The 16,683-nt window shown below is 46.8% G+C and overlaps 2 protein-coding genes across 10 annotated transcripts in view; one reads left to right on the top strand and one right to left on the bottom strand.

Moving 5' to 3' along the window:
- Positions 1–1,976: 1,976 nt before the first annotated feature.
- On the top strand, positions 1,977–5,777 carry DUSP12 (dual specificity phosphatase 12). Its single transcript, XM_075034470.1, has 6 exons — positions 1,977–2,393; positions 2,505–2,618; positions 2,708–2,826; positions 3,828–3,924; positions 4,671–4,857; positions 5,426–5,777. Exons 1-6 carry the CDS (start codon positions 1,996–1,998, stop codon positions 5,585–5,587), a joined length of 1,077 nt encoding a protein of 358 aa, XP_074890571.1. The 5' UTR covers positions 1,977–1,995; the 3' UTR covers positions 5,588–5,777.
- A 689-nt stretch (positions 5,778–6,466) lies between these two features.
- ATP6V1A (ATPase H+ transporting V1 subunit A) overlaps positions 6,467–16,683 on the bottom strand; it is a 34,196-nt gene continuing 23,979 nt past the window's right edge. For 7 of the 9 annotated variants that reach the window (XM_075034455.1, XM_075034456.1, XM_075034458.1 and 4 more), the window contains 4 exons: positions 16,464–16,667; positions 12,069–12,163; positions 10,659–10,830; positions 6,467–8,698 (listed from right to left, as the gene is read on the bottom strand). In XM_075034455.1, the coding sequence (XP_074890556.1) occupies positions 8,606–8,698; positions 10,659–10,830; positions 12,069–12,163; positions 16,464–16,667 (564 nt within the window). In that variant the 3' untranslated portion in view covers positions 6,467–8,605. Of the gene's footprint in view, positions 8,699–10,658; positions 10,831–12,068; positions 12,164–12,463; positions 14,728–16,463; positions 16,668–16,683 lie in introns of those variants that run through there. The other 2 variants (XM_075034462.1, XM_075034459.1) reach the window with 2 other exon arrangements.

Genomic DNA, 16,683 nt, shown 5'->3' with positions numbered 1-16,683 from the left:
ACCAGGTTTCCGTCTCACCCTATCAAGTCTGAGGCGACTGTCAGTCTCACCTCCTCCGTGGCCAGCTGACATCCTGCAAGGATCCAAGAGGCCCTTGCAGACCTTTTTTGCAACAGTTTTGCCCACAGCTGTCTCGTACAGAGCTGCACTACAACAGTCCTCCCAGGGACAGATAATCAGCACTTTCAGGCTCTCTTATCTCATACAGGGGAGGTAGGGTAAGGTTACGCATCCCACATGAGGCGATAGCTTTACCATAGCTCTTTCTAATGAAATCTGACATCTTACCTCTTGCTCAGAAACCTGCAAAGTCTGGCCTATGCTGGGGAAAACTTGCAGCTACGTGGTAGAGATCCCTTTGGACAAAAAGGCTTGAGGAGGAAGTGAAGTGTTGGCGTCTCTGGAATCAAGAAGGAAAAGCTCTGTCTGGTCATGTGTGGGGTGGTAATGTTTTGCACAGGCGTCCTGCTAAGAGCTAAGGGAGAGTGTCCTTATCTATGGGAGGAAAAGTGAGTGCTCTGTCTCCTTTCGCCATAGAAGAGACCTGAACCTTACGATGGGCAGAAAAAAAGTGGCTGTGCCATAGTCTTCAATGGTGTCACATGTAACAAACTTTGGAATTACCAGAAGATATGATGCCTCTTGTCTACGCTGCATCAGATTTCAGTGCTGAATGCAAGTCATAGCTCAGTTAATGGTAAGAGATCAGAATAGAAATCCGGATTTTGTTAAAATTCACGTTTTGCAGTTCAAAATCTACTCATTGCATGAGAGCTACTATAAAACAGAGGAGCAGGGCAGTTTTCAAGCTGGGCCAGACATTTGATTTTCAGTGGCAAGAGCCTATTCAGACATTGCAAACGAGGCCAGTAAGGAATTATTTGGCCTGGCTTCCAGTCTAGGTTGAAATGGGAAGTGTAACCAGTTCATAACCTGTGACATTAAAAAGGTGCTTGCAGTTTAAGTCCTGAATGAGAAGCCTCAATCTAGAAAGAGTTAAGGCTAACTGCTGTCAGCTTTCTTCTGCATGCTGACTGCGCTCCCACTTAGGTGGATGTGGCCACGTAACAGACCTTAGCAGCAAGCTGATGCGTTTCCCAGCAGACTTTCCATGTGCTTGATTTCCCGTAGGGAAACTCGGCTCAGACGGAGAATCCCACTCGCGGTGACCGTCCTACAAAGCAGCCAGGGATCGCACAGTAAGGGAAGGCTCCTCACAGCCCCGCTGTTTGGTTTTAATCTCCAAGCCGGTGATTCACAACCTGGAATCTGGATCCCGGTGTGGCTTCCCAGGTAACCGCTCCTCTAGGCCTCCTTTCTGCACCACGCTTGCCATTGGCATCGCAGGACTACTCTGAGGGGTAAGGATAGCAGAAATCGGATTCACAAGCTGGGACGTTGGGGTTTCGCTGTGCTCCCCTCTGATCTTTCTGTATCTGTTCTAACCCCCAGGAGGCTGCAGTGAAGCAAACTACAGGCGCCCGTCTCAAAAGAGCAGCTCACTGACTCCGTGCAGTTGCTAGAAAACCACTCGGAGAGTGTCAGAGAGCTGTTTCTACCTCATCTGAAAAAAAAAAAAGAAAATTGTCAATGCAAACCACACAAACAGGAGCAAACGGGGGCCTCAAAACCACAAGATAAACTTAAAAAATAATGGGATTTTAATAACAACGTATTGGGAGATTCTTTAGTGGTATGTATTTGTTTTCTGAGCACTTGTAAGGAGACAGGACAGGGAGGTGGGAGACCCCTCTACTTTAACAAGGACAAGGCGAGCCAGACACTTGTGGATGGAGAGGGGAGAGCATTGCCCCGGTATTCACAGATGTGCGAGGATTTTTATGGAAATCATGACTTAAATAAATAAAGGGAAAAGCAAGCGGTGCCCTGACTTCCCTTGCCAGGTTTCTCCTACCTGTCAAGGCCGCCGGCCTGCCCCGGTTCCCAACAGGAACTGCCACAGCCGCCATCGACAAGGCCGCCCCCGCTGTCGCCATGGCAACACCCGGCCCTCGGCAGCCGCCATCTTGGGAGCGGCGGCGGTGCTGGCGCCGCCATCTTGGGTGCGGCGCCTTGCTCAGTCGCGGCGCCTCCGCCGCCATGTCGGTGGTTCCGGGTTGCCGGGGCGGCGGCGGCGGGATGGTGCCGGTCCTACCGGGGCTCTACGTGGGCGGCGCGGAATCGTGCTCGTCCCCGGAGTCGCTGGCGGCGGCGGGGGTGGTGGCGGTGCTAACGGTGGAGGCGGAGGAGGAACCCCCGCCTCCGCCGGGGATGCGGACCATGCACGTCCGGGCGCGGGACGAGCCCGGCGCCGACCTGCTGAGCCGCCTGGACGATTGCGCCGCCTTCATCGACGCGGCGAGGGCGGACGGCGGCGCCGTCCTCGTCCGCTGGTGAGGGCCGGGGCGGCGGCGGGCCGGCCGTCGTGTGTCCCGTCCCCCCGGGCGACGTTCCTGTACGGCCGGCCCGTCCTTTCCTTTTCCTCTCCTGTCCTTGCCTTGCAGCCAGGCCGGGGTGAGCCGCAGCGTGGCCGTGGTGACCGCCTACCTCATGAAGACGGAGGGACTCGGCTGGCAGGAGGCTTACGCCGTCGTCAGGACCGCCAAACCCGACGCCGAGTGGGTCCCCGGCCCCTGCCCGCCGTCCCCCCCCCCCGTTCCCGGCCCGGCGCCTCCTCACCCCGCTCTCCTCTCGCCCTCCGCCGCAGGGTGAACCCGGGTTTCCAAGGGCAGCTGAAGCTCTACGAAGCCATGGGCTGCGCCGTAGACAGCAGCAGCGCCTTCTACAAGAGGTACCGGCTGCAGATGCTCACGGAGAGGTACCCCGGTGAGTTGGGGAGCGGTGGGGCCGAGCTGGGCACTGGGGAGCACCGGCCTTGAGCCGGGGTGGGTGCTGGGAGCGAAGCTTGGGGCATTTTCCTAAGGAGGGTGGTCCCAGGTGGGACCGGTCTGTCCGAGAAATGAACGCAGAAGGCCGTGTCAGAGGTGGTTGGCTTCGAGTATCGCCCTCGGAGCAGCCGAGCCTTGAGTTGGCTAGCCAAACGTTCGCACTGGCCCTAGAGAATTGCTGCTCATCAGTGGGGAGAAAAAATGTCTTTGAGAGATGCCTGAGAAGTAAGATCCGTAAGGAACTGTTCTCTTTAGTAAAATGCTGAAATGGTAAAAGGTCAGTTTGAGAAGTTTCCTGATTTTTATGGACCTGGCTAAGCAAACTTAACATCCTCTAAAAAGAAGTCAACAAAAGTAAAAAAATAGCAAGTGCAAAACTGAGATGAAGTTGAAATCAAGGCATGAAGTAAACTTTCATACTTTAATTTGCCAAAGAGTGACTGTAGTAGATATGTGTGCGTATGCGTAATTTTATAATAAAATAATAACCCGTAGCTTTTTTGCAAGATCTGTGTTGCATATTCAGCGTGACAGCACTCTCCTTTCATGTGTCACTCTCCTTAGCAGTTCCCATTCGCAAGCTGACTTTCTGTATTGTGCGCACGAAAAGATTGGCAGAACAGTCCTAACTCCTCCTCTACCTTTACTTTCTCTTTAAGTAAGAACATAAAGCAAAAGGCAACTATTTTACCATTGCTGAGGCAAAAGTCTAGATCCCAGTTTCTTGCATTAAGCAAATCCCGATCTTAGGTGTGGTGGGATGAGGCTCTTTCATTTTTAGCTTATCTAATGGAATTGGTGAGTGGGAAAATGAATGCAAAGAACGTGGCTTCTGCATGCTGTGACTGGGGCAGAGGCGCAGTGCTGTCTTGTCCCACAGAAATGGCAGCGTGTCTGCGTTGATCTGATTCACAACTTGGTACTGACCTCCCTCTGCAGAACTTCAGGACTTGCCCCGAGAAGTCTTTGCTGTTGATCCAAGCAATATATGTCAAACTCCAAACACAGAGGTTCTCTACAGGTGCAGGAAATGCAGGTACTGAACCTTTTCTATTTCTCCATGAAATGTCATTTTGAAATTGACCCAAGAGAAAAATAGCCCATTTAAATCAATGGGCATGTCATTATTGTCAGGACAGGGATGAGCTCTTGCTAAAGTTACCATACCATGTGTGCCACAAAAAATCAGACAAATAAAAGTATCTTATGAAATACAAACCTTTTTGTTCCTTGAAGTTGTGCAGCACTTGTGCAGCCTAACCTGCCCTGTTCTGTAGGCAGGCATAATTCCACTTGGCCCTGTGAAGTTGCTTGCTCTGAAACCGTAACTTCTAGTTTGTTTTTGACAATCGGTTTCTCCAGAAGCAGCTTCTGGTAGATTTTGGGGCTTACTACATTTTAACTACCTTTTATGGATTGCTTAAAGTGAAATTGAATAATCCTGCTATTTCCCAGCTGTAGGTTTCTTCAAGTATGTGAGTGTAGATTTAAAGTTTTAGTAGGCAGGAATCGTTTGAAAATAGATCTATATAAAAGACGGCATACAGCTGTGGGGCAGAGCCCACACCAACACAAATCACTAGATTTGTTAAGGAGCAACCCTGCATGGAGTCAGTGCCTGCTGACCTTTTAGACTAAATTAAAAAAATGTAGGATTTGTAATCCTGTTCACTCACTCACTGTCAAGAGGTCCATGTCCTTGTTTTCTATTGTCTGTAGGTTTTCCCAGTAAAAAACCAACTATTTTACTTCTTTTTTTCCCCCCTTTGTCATGGAGGGCAGGCGCGCTCTGTTCCGTGGTTCCAGCATTTTGTCCCACACGGAAGGAAGCGGACCGACAGCCTTTGCCCACAAGAGGATAACAGACTCTGCTCGGCTCTGTGGCGATGGCCGCGAAAAGTGTACCTCTTACTTCACCGAGCCTGTGCAGTGGATGGAGCCAGCGTTGCTTGGAGTAATGGAAGGACAGGTGAAGGGGAGCATGTGCTTTATTTTTTGGATGTTGTTTTTTTGCAAAGGCAGAACAAACTGGTTTTGTTTCCTGATGTGAAAGCCCCCACGTGAAGATCTAGGCCTCCCAGCCTTTCTGGTGTGAATTTTGCAGCTTATGAACACGTTCTTAAATGTTAAATAGCCTTTTATAAGGAAACGAGATGGTGATCTCGTTGGACTGAGAACACGATCCAGAGTGTTGGACAGGGTTTATCTGCTGTTTGTTTTTAGTATGAGAAGAGAGTTTGCAGGACTTAGAAAACCTGTTGTGGTCTCCAGCTGACTGTCCCAGAACCACAGCGGGTCTGAGCAACTGCATTTCCACATCCCTTCCCTTTTGCCAGCACAGCACAGCCTGGGGCTATGCAGCCATGCCAGTTCAGCTTTTTTGCCTGTTTTTCAGTCCGTTTACCTTCTGTGAAGTGTGACAAGGGAAGGAGCTAGCTCAGCGCAGGTTGCCACAACTGAATGTACCACAGAAGTACCTTTTAAATAGCTCTGCATCTGCGTGTGCCTTAGACTGGGTTATCTGGTTTTTCTTGCAGCTTCTGTGTCCAAAATGCACGTCGAAGCTGGGCTCCTTCAGCTGGCGGGGTGAGCAGTGTTCCTGTGGCCGCTGGGTGACGCCTGCCTTCCAGATCCACAAAAGCCGAGTGGACGAAGTGAGGACGCTGCCAGGTGGTAACTTCCAAACTGCCAAAACCTGAACTCGTCGCTTCTCTCGATGGGTTTCTTAAGGTCTGCAGAGAACTGCTGGCTAGGCCATGGTTGCCAGGAGCGAGCTTGTGACTTCCACCTCTTTGTAATGCAGTGGGATTACTTCGAACATCTGCTCTATTCGAGCTTGCTGTATCTCTAATATATATAGTATATAAAAAAGCAAAATAATTCCTTCAAAGAGGTGTTACACAGTGGTCAAATATGTACAAACATACCTGAATGTCATGTTTTTAGCCTATTCTCACTTCAGCTGTTGCTATTTAGAGAAGGTCTCAACTCCTTATTTAAAAGGAATGCCAACATGTTACTTTCAGGCTGTGGCCAGCAGTGCTGCTTGTCTAACGATCCAAAGTTCCAAGCGGTTTGTCTGAAGCAGGCAGCTGAGATTGTAGGAGGTGCATTCCACATCATGAGGTACACAGCAAGGAAATATTTTAAGGCTTGGCCAAGTGCCATAAAATGGTACAATTACAATTGTTGCATGAGCATGCATGGCAGCTACTAGCAGTGAAAGGGAAGTTTACAGTTACACTTTCATTGTAATAAAAGTAGTCCTAAAAATATCTGCCACAAGAATATTTACTACATTGTAACTTTTATGTAATATCTGAGGTGATTATGCAAGCTGTACTGGAATGGGAGAACTGAAGTAAAGTGTCCCTGCCAAATTACTGCTTACAGGTTCAAAGAGATCCCTAAAATGATGAAGTAAGATTTTAAGCAAGCTGTGAGCATGCTGTGTACACCACTATGGCACAGGTTTGGTTTGACATAAGAAAATAGGACAGATAAGACCTACTTTAAATCAATTTTATTTTCATTGACTTCAACATTTTTTTAAATTTCTTTTTTTACACAATTTCCAGCAACATACATTATGAAATATACAAGATAAAGTAGGTGGTGGGGTTCTGCCCATCTTTTAATTCCTCCCACAGCTGTGGGGGAAGACTTGCAGGACAGTGAACATCTGAATCTCAACACTGAAAACAGACACAAAACGAAAAAGACAAAAATATATATGAAACTGTTTGAACTGGTCACACTTCAGGGCCAGGTACAGCACAATAAATATTAGAACTGCATTATCTTAGACATCTTCTGTAAAGTTTATAACATCCTCTATTTAAAGAGATAAGAACATCTGGTTTCTAGCATGAAATGCTACATAGTACAGTGGTGAAGGGTACAAACGATGAGGAATCAGCAAGGGCTTGAACGGTGACTACTCATTCACACATGCTCATTGGTAAAATAAGCAGCATACACCAAGAGTTTAGTGAGCTGTAAACTTAAACCATTCACTACCAGATTATCAGCTGGAGGAGTAGTTTCTTTGGGGAGAACCAAAAATAGTTAATCCCTTTAAGTTTCAACCGGGCTCTCCCCTGACAAACAGCGAGTTGATACCATAATGGAAGTGGCAGCATTTGGTCCGTAGCACGAGATCCCTTTGCATCACTACTGTTCAAAGCTGGCAGCCGGTGGAAATACTTCAGTGCAGAATTAACACTTACATAGCCACACCACTGCCACGGTGTCACCGACAACGGTTACTGTTTCATGACCGTAACAAAGCAGCAGACGTCAGCTGGAACCCAGCTGGGCACAGAGAGCTGCACAACCGAGTAGCACGGATGCCACCTGACACAAGTGAGAGGGAGAGACTGGAGAGGATGCCAGCATTTCTCTCTCTGTCATGGCAGCAATGGTATGGAGTGCTGGGCTCCTGGCGTTGGACAGAAATGCCGCTCTATGCTCATGCCTCATCTCGTACTAGTTTTGCCAATAAACAAGCCCAAGACACAGCAGTTGCAGCTGCTTGACAGAGTGCTTCCAGAGCACAAGACCAGTCACTGGTTTCTCTTGCATCATAATCAAGAAGGCAGGAGTAAATACATTTTGTACTTGTCAGCCTTCCCCCGTTCATCCCCCGCCCCCAGTTTAGCATCATACATTCCTCCTACACGAGAACTGGGGACCTTCTGTGCCACGGCCAAGCAGGCCGCGTGAGCACAGGTGGAGGAGGAAGGCTAAGCACACACTTTCCTTTCCTTAGCATGTCCGGGGCGTTGCACTGGGAGGCAACTGCACCAGCAGACAAGAGCACCGCCGAGGAAGGACTGTGTTCCTGGTCTGCACACGTGGCATCACCGTAACTTGCTATCTACGTCCTGCGGTACACAGCAGCAGTCAAACTTCACAAATTAAAGCAGCTGAGTGTCAGGAAATGTTATGGGGTGAGTGGAAGGCAAGAAGGTAAAATTCTGCTGGAAGCCGAGCACCTATGGCTTTGATTTTAGCTGATGCCAAGTCCAACAGTCCTATCTGTATTAAGTAGGAAAATAAAATTCTGTTTCTCCAGCGTACAGAAGTATAGTGGTGGCTTATACGTGCTCATCTTCTAGCTAGTCCCTTCTTGGAGAGATCCAGAACTAACACATTTCAATACCAACAGGCTCAGCTGAGAGTTGCAGAAGGAACAGAGTAGTGAAGAATTTTTGGTTTTATCAACATATCATCAGAATGTGGTCAAAAATTCTGTTCGAGAATAGGGAGTTCTACGTCATGATAGTCACTTAGCAAAGTGCCAGATGTAAATGCCCTTACCACTGCCAGCTCAGAACGTACCGTGTGACTGCATTAAGATCTACACCTCCTCTGCCGGTACAGCTCAACTGGTTACAGCCCAAGGGGAAAGACTGGTTACCAGGAGAGCTGGGAGAGGCAAGGTGAAATTTTTCCCACCCCAAAAGTGTACAACAGCATTTCCTCACTCAGCCAGGCCCATTCACACATCACTCACCATTTCAGACACACACAAAGCAATGCCAAACACAAACTAAGAGGAATGTTTTGTAAGGACACTCTCTGAGTATGAACAGGGAAAACATAGGGGTATTTATCAACTCAAGTACTGTTGCATCATTCTTGTAAGGTAAGGAAGCAGAGGAGTTGAGATGAGGAATTGAGAGGACAAACTGGAGTGGTCACAGAGGTCGAGTCTAGTCTTCCAGACTGCGAAATGCATTCTGCATATCCTCAAAGAGCTGAGCATAGTCCGCCTTGATTTTTGTTTCACCATCTTTGACAGGGTCCTGAAAGACAACACCGCAAATGAACAGATCCGTCAGGAAAAGCCTCGGGTACTTAAGGCAGCCCTGCTCTGCCAGTGCTATAATTTCTCAACCTCAGGATTAACAATTGCTAACTGCAGCACAGATGTTATAGCTCCATCTCCATCTCCTGTCTGTCTCGCCAACAGCCATGAGGTTTAAATCTCATCCTCTTTCCACGTTCAGCGAGCAGGCAGAATGGATACTGGACTGAAATTTTTTTGTGAGCAGCGGTTACTTTATTAAAAAGCAACTGATTTGGAAAGGATTCAGTAGTACTGAGGGTCTCTGTTAATGCTGTGTGATTCAAGAGCTGCAGTAATTAAAACCAGCTCCTATTCCCAAACCCAACAGAGTAAAGATCTTTGTGACTCAGAAATGCTCTGCTCTACTTTTTGGGGTGCATCCCCTATAAGTGCAAGAGTTTCTTTGCCATCACTCAGAGTTCACTCAGTTCCAATTAAAATCTTACTGTGAAATCATAAAAAGCTCAAGAACAATTTTGTACAGCTTCATTTTCTCAGAATACTTTTCATGAAAGGCAAGGGCAAAAAAAAAAGTAACTATCAGCTTTGCTCTGAGGCTGGGAGGCCTTCCCTGCAAGAAGCATTAACTGCCAAGCTGTGCAGTCTGTTCAATGTCTTCACCATTCCCCTCTCAGCACTATGCTCCTTTGGGTCAGCGCAGCTCTTGGGAAACACAGAGGACTTACATGTGTGGATGCACTGCTCCTTCATTGTCTCTCCGAAGTACACAGACCGCAGGATGCAGAACATTTAAATTCTCACACCTTTTAGACTGTTACCCAGGAAATAGAATTTTCCTTTCGTAACTATTAGTGTGTTAGAGGGCTGGCTCCACTTAACATGTATTCACCCTCTGGATTCCCTTTTTCAGCCATGCTGTCCACCACTCTCCTGTATGCTAGGTGTCTTCTGATGGCCAGGGTTTGTAAAAAGTGTATTACTTCCCCTATCTCTATATAACCAGCTCTCAAAGCAGCTCATGTCCCCAGGTGTATCTTATGTTCTTGATGCTTTGAGAATATATACGAGGGATCTGCTTACTGCAGAAACGAGCCAGTACCTTGCAGGAACAGAATACACTGGCATGCCAGAACACTTAGTTTTAAACATAATTTTATCTTATGGTACTTGTTCACGAAATATTTGCAATATTGGCTTATAAGAGTTGTAACATGGTAAGCATTATACTTCATAGAGACTATTCCTTAGGTACTTTACCATCAGCCAGCATCACAGGTTACTGTCCTACCAGTAACTGCTACACCAGCATGCTCTGGAACAGTTTTAGGAGAGCTGTACCCTAAAAAGACAGCTACTGAAGTTACCCAGAGCAGATGCTCTGAGCCACTTCTTTTCTCTTTAGCCCACAGTGAAGTTACTCCTCCCTTCCTCTCCTCGTAGTCACCTGCCTCAGGCCCCGAAGTCAAACACAGGGCACATCACGTATTACTGCAGGAGACTAGCATTTCTTTCCTTAACTTCTACTTAAAATAGCTCGATCAACATTTCTATCATTCACTTTTTAGCACATTCCTGGATTTAAACTTTAGGCTGCTTTTATCTGCTAATAGTCTCCTTAGAACATGTTACAATTTTTTACAGAATTTTATCACAAAACCCTCAAAACAGCCAGGAAAGGTGCTTGTACTATTACCATGAATACATGTAACTTAAAAGAGACGATTGAAGGTGGGGTTGCCAAGGCTCTGCATCCAGCACCACCCAACTAGGCTTCTGTACTAACCATTCCTGTGCTCAAACTAAAACCAATTCTTTAAGTGGATTCAAAACGATTGCAAAAAGTCTCTGTTCACAGACCTTTACCTGAGGCAACTGATGACCACCTTTGAGTAACAGCCTTTTAGAGGCCCTGGAAGCTCACAAAAAGCAGTGCAACCTGGTTCCTTACAACATACCTTGAACTTCATGGAGGTAAGTCTGAAGAGGATTTCGCTCATGTTCTCTCGGATGATGGACCACGTGATCTTATTGTCACTCTGGGCTGTGGTTTCTACAGCACGGCGTGCCATGTCATAAAACGCAATCATATTGGAAAGCATTCCTACCGTTTTATAGAAGGGGCAGAACCTGATGGAACAGAAGAGGATCTGTCAGGCATCTTGGAACAGGGAACAGGACTAGCCTTTGCTCCTGCCTTCACAACAACTTTGAATTCTCATCTGACAGAAAGAGTGCTAGCCTGCTTTACTCCAGGTATTTTTAATTCATACCATCAAAGGAGAGAAACTGCTTCTGATAGGTCCCACATTTTTAAATAGGTGAATCATAGGCTAAGACGATCGTCCTGAAGTGAGGTTTCTGAAGCAGCACACAAACACCGGGCAAAACAGGAGAGAACAGGAACCACTGCTGCACAAGTCTCACATTTCAATCTGTGCCAACGCTAAGAAGAAAGGGAAAACACACCAGAGCAGCCAACGGAATTCCTCCTTCCTGTTTTGTCCATCATGGGAGGAGGCTTCCTCCAAGCAGCCTGGGATAACCTGACAGCTCTGCAAGTTTCTTTGCTCACAGGAAAGGGAGTGTTTCTATGACAAGAGCACTCCACACAAAAAAGCTCCATTTTTAATGGGTAGATGACTGCCATGGAAGGTACCTCATCATTATTATTATTATTATTTATACACTACATCATGCTACTTCCTGTGCTTCTTCCCTATCGCGTACAAGCATACCTGTCCTAGTAACCTAATCAAAGGCACACACCGTTACAGAATTATCTACATCCAAATCTTTAGTGGTGAAGTATTCAAGACCTCCTGATCTACCTGGGCTGAGGAGTGAGATGAAGTACAAAAGGCCCCTCGTCAGGCTGTTAAAACACAAGGACAGCATGGAAAGAAGCAAAGCAGACAGGGATAATAAGCACTGCACTAGGGAAAAGATCCAGTAAGTTTTTTTGATGGATCAAACTTAAGAATTATGCAACAGTAACTGAAAGCAGATTCTTGCAGTCCTCCATTCATTGCTACAATAAACGGGAAGACTTTGGATGTTGACTGTGAAAATAAAGTGGTCCTCATCTCCTCCTCCTAAGGAGGACAGGCTGTTACAGAAATATTGGCTAACTGAAAAATAGATGGGGGCCTGAGAAATTCAAAGGGTGTGACTGCATTTGGAAAAGGTCTGCATGCCTTTGGTAAGACAATGTGAATACACTGTTTGATGTCCTACCTAAGCACAGTTCTTCCATTTGTTTATGGTGAGTAAAATTAATTTCTGCACTGATTCATTTCCAAATAAAATAGCTGTCTAAATCCAGACTACACAGGACCAAAAGGGTAGAGTAGCCTGTCAGACCTCACCTGTCATAAGGCGTATAACCATTCTGTTGCAAGAAGTCGTCTTTTATCAGCTTGGCAACCTCTAGGGTAATTTTATCTGTTTCTGCCAAGGAAGCCTAGAAAATAAGGTACATTGTTAGTTTAGTACTCAAGTCCATGAGGACATGGTATGCCCTGGCCAAGAACTGTTATCTTCCAGTACCTGTTTTCTTCCCACCCTCTTATGATAGCTTCCAGCAGAATTCTGTCTTTTGGGTATTTATCACTCCCTGCTGTAGAACAGCTGATTTAATTGATTGCCTGTCCTGGTTTCAGCCGGGATGGAGTTAACTGTCTTCCTAGTAGCTGGTACAGTGCTATGTTTTGAGTTCAGTATGTGAAGAATGTTGATAACACTGATGTTTTCAGTTGTTGCTCAGTAGTGTTTAGACTATAGTCAAGGATTTTCAGCTTCTCATGCCCAGCCAGGGCACCTGACCCAAACTGGCCAACGGTGTATTCCATACCATGTGACGTCCCATCTAGTTTAGGAACTGGGAAGGGGGGGGGGGGCAGTTTTTTTTGGCCGCTCGGGGACTGGCTGGGTGTCGGTCGGCGGGTGGTGAGCAATTGCCCTGTGCATCATTTGTACATTTCAATCCTTTTATTACTTACTGTTGTCATTTTATTAGTGTTATCATTATCATTATTAGTTTCTTCTTTTCTGTTCTATTAAACCGTTCTTATCTCAACCCAGGAGTTTTACTTCTTTTCCTGATTTTCTCCCCCATCCCTCTGGATGGGGGGGGGAGTGAGTGAGCGGCTGCGTGGTGCTTAGTTGCTGGCTGGGGTTAAACCACGACATTGCCAAATTAAGATGGGCCAAACAGTCAATAAGTCTACTTCAAGTCTATCTGATCATCGAATGGTTTGGGTTGGAAGAGACCTTAAAGATCATCTAGTTCCAACTCCCCGCCACAGGCAGGGACACCTTCCACTAGACCAGGCTGCTCAAAGCCCCATCCAACCTGGCCTTGAATGCTTCCAGATTTTCAGGGCTGTGAGCGCACATTGCTGGGTCATGTTGAGCTTCTTGTCAACCAACACCCCCAAGTCCTTCTCTGCAGGACTGCTTTCAATCCACTCATCACCCAGCCTGTATCTGTGCTTGGGATTGCCCTGACCCACGTGCAGGACCTCCTACTTGGCCTTGTTCAACTTCATGAGGTTTGCACAGGCCCACCTCTCAAGCCTGTCAAGGTCCCTCTGGATGGCATCCCTTCCCTCCAGTGTGTTGACCACACCACACAGCTTGGTGTTCTCAGCAAACTTGCTGAGGGTGTGCTCGATCCCACTGTCCATGTTGCCAACAAAGATGTTAAACAGCGCCGGTCCCAATACTGACCCCTGAGGAACACCACTTGACACTGCTCTCCACTTGGACATAGAGCCATTGACCGCAACTCTTTGAGCGCGGCCAATTCCTTATCCACTGAGTGGTCCATCCGTTAAATCCATGTCTCTCCAATTTAGAGACAAGGATGCGTGCAGGTCAGTGTCAAACGCTTTGCACAAGTCCAGGTAGATGACATCAGTTGCTCTTCCCTTATCCACCAAAACTGTAACCCCACTGTAGAAGGCCACCAAATATGTCAGGCGTGATTTGCCCTTAGTGGCTGTCCCCAATCACCTCCTTATTTTCCATGTGCCCTAGCATAGCTTCCAGGAGGATCTGCTCCATGATCTTGCCAGGCACAGAGGTGAGACTGACTGGCCCGTAGTTCCCTGGGTGTTCCTTTTTTCCCTTTTTAAAAATGGGGGTTATGTTTCCCCTTTTACAGTCACTGGGAACTTCCCCAGACTGCCATGACTTCTCAAATACGATGGTTAGTGGTTTAGCCACTTCCTCCACCAGTTCCCTCAGGACCCGAGGGGGCATCTCCTCAGGTCCCATGGACTTGTGCAGCTTCAGGTTCCTTAGATGGTCTCAAACCTGATCTTCTCCTATGGTGGGCAGTTCCTCATTCTCCCAGTCCCTGCCTTTGCCTACTATGACTTCGGCAGTGCTGCTGGAGCACTTGCTGGTGAAGACTGAGGCAAAAAAGCTGTTAAGTACCTCAGCCTTCTCCATGTCCCAGGTAACCAGCTCTCCCCTTTCCTTCCAGAGAGGGCCTGGATTTTCCCTAGTCATCTTTTTATTACCGACATACCTATAGAAGCTTGTCTCGTTGCCCTTGACCTCCCTGGCCAGATTTAATTCTGTCGGGCCTTTGGCTTTCCTAACCTTACCCCTGGCTGCTCAGACAACTTCTCTGTATTCCTCCCAGGCTACCTGTCCTTGCTTCCACCCTCTGCAGGCTTCCTTTCTGTGTTTGAGTTTGTCCAGGAGCTCCTTCTTCATCCACACAGGCCTCCTTGCATTTTTGCCTGACTTCCTCTTTGTTGGGATGCATCATTCCTGAGCTTGGAGGAGGTGATCCTTGAATATTAACCAGCTTTCTTGGGGCCCTCTTCCCTCCAGGGCTGTATCCCCTGGTACTCCACCAAGCAGATCCCTGAAGAGGCCAAAGTCTGCTCTCCTGAAGTCCAGGGTAGCGAGCTTGCTGTGCGCCCTCCTTGCTGCTCTAAGGATCTTGAACTCCACCATTTCATGGTCACTGCAGCCAAGGCCGCCCTTGAGCTTCACACTCCCCACCAGCCCCTGCTCGTTGGTTGATGATAAACCAAGATAAGGAAGTTTCCTTTAAGATAATAGAAAAGCCACCAGGCACAGAAAACACACACAGCTCTGCTATGAGGTATGTTGAAACATCACCTTCCTACATAAAGGGGTAAAGTCGTTTTTATCTTCCTCAATCCTTATGTCCATGGATGAAAAACTAGATTGCAGCATGCTAGATCAGTAAGTAATCTTAAGGATTTGATACTAGCCTCCACAGCTACCAATGGGCTTTCCCTGTCTGGCATTCAAGAAAAGCAAAGGCGTTGATGACAATGCCTGTCGTACTCTGCAGGACAGGCACAACCCTGCTGCACACTGCTGCTGTTGGCACCACAGGTCACTTCTCCACCTTCACTGTCCTTTTGCTAAAGGGGGCAGATTGAGTTTTAAGTACCCCAGCTTGCTTTTCAGACAGGAAGTTTGGACCTTTCATGAGGAGACTAACAGAATTCAGAGCTAAAAAGAAGAAGAAAAAAAAAGTATCTGATTGTTTCTCCACAATTCCCCTTTCTAAAGGTTTGTTGCAGTTGTTGGCCAAGCCCAGACTGAAAGAAACTGTTAAAGATAACATCTTTGAGAATAAGATCACCAATTCCGGTACTTCTATCATGGGAATAATGCCTAGTTACAAGCACTGGCTTATCAATATCCCTTCCACACCAAGGAACTGATTCTACCCTGCTCTGTAGACTAGTCTTTTAGAACATGATTTTGTAAATAGAAAACCGCAGAAGGCCCTAGTATCACATCTCCTTTTCTTCAAAGAGACATCTAGAGAACAGAGCTCTGCTAGGCAAGATCTGGTGGTGAAAGGCCTCATCTTGGCTGGACTAGAACATCAGTGAATAAGGACAGCACCAGGAGCAAACTTCCTCCAAATAACTGTAGTTAATACATATTACCACACGCTACTACCACCTTGTAAATCAGCATAGCTCATCCAAACATCATGGAATGAAATTACTGTCAAGTATGTGCTAAGCAGCTGTCAGTTATCATATTTACAGGGCTAAGCTGAAACACAGAGTTTTCACTGGGTCCCTTTTGAGAGGTCTCAGGGGAAATTTTCCTGTTTAAATTCAGCTTTCTCTCCAAAACAGTAAGGTGAATGAAGGAAATTAAGGAATGTCTGTAAAATGGAGCCATGTGTCATGTCACAGGTTTCCACAAAGAAACCAGGTAATCCAATTTTTCAAAAAAGCAGACATCAGTTCTGTTTCTACAGGCCAGCTTGTAAATGCCAACACCTCTGTTCTGCAGCTGGCAACATGGTTTCTAATAACCTATAACCCTTCAGAGGGCTTCAACAGTAAAGATCAGTTTGCATCGTTTCTCTTACAAAGATTACTTCCGGTGGAGTACTATTGTAAGTGGCAGCAAAGGGCATTTCAGCAGCACTAGAACACTGAAGCAAGTGAAGTTTCTTAACTCCAGCATTAGATGCCCTGCAATCTAATGAGAAAAGTAGCATCAAGCCAAGGTTTATCAAATCTAGAAAAGTATTTGTCATTAGAAATCCAACAACATGTAAGAAAGTTGGAATAAAGCACAGTTAGAGGCAGGAGAGTCTGACACCTCCCAGTGAACATTTGCCTTTTTTGCACAATGCAGTATCCATCAAGTCTGGCCAAAAACACAGTCAAAAGCCTGCACTAGCAGTAAGGAAATGGAACATGGTTCATTGACACCACATTTCCTCACAGCTGGTTACTCACCTTCCCCACAAGCTGCACAATCTCTGCAAGGTCCTCTTCCTCCTGTAGGATCTCTTTAGCCTTTGTCCTGAGAGGGACAAACTCTGTAAAATGCTTGTCATAGTACTCGTCCAGGGCATGTGTGTATTTGCTGTAACTGATCAGCCAGTTGACAGAGGGGAAGTGCTTGCGTTGTGCCAGCTTCTTATCCAGGCCCCAGAAAACCTGTCAGAAGGCAGAA

This window comes from Buteo buteo, chromosome 8 (genome assembly GCF_964188355.1).
Source record: "Buteo buteo chromosome 8, bButBut1.hap1.1, whole genome shotgun sequence".
In the NCBI taxonomy this organism is placed as follows: domain Eukaryota; kingdom Metazoa; phylum Chordata; class Aves; order Accipitriformes; family Accipitridae; genus Buteo; species Buteo buteo.
Note: the sequence above shows the minus strand (reverse complement) of the source record. Positions and strands in the feature narration are given on the sequence as shown.

Coding starts and splice junctions, on each gene's coding strand:
- DUSP12 (XM_075034470.1), top strand. CDS start 1,996: ATGGCAACACCCGGCCCTCGGCAGCCGCCATCTTGGGAGCGGCGGCGG. Junction 3,925..4,670: donor TACAGGTGCAGGAAATGCAG/GTACTGAACCTT, acceptor CATGGAGGGCAG/GCGCGCTCTGTTCCGTGGTT. Junction 4,858..5,425: donor TTGGAGTAATGGAAGGACAG/GTGAAGGGGAGC, acceptor TTTTTCTTGCAG/CTTCTGTGTCCAAAATGCAC.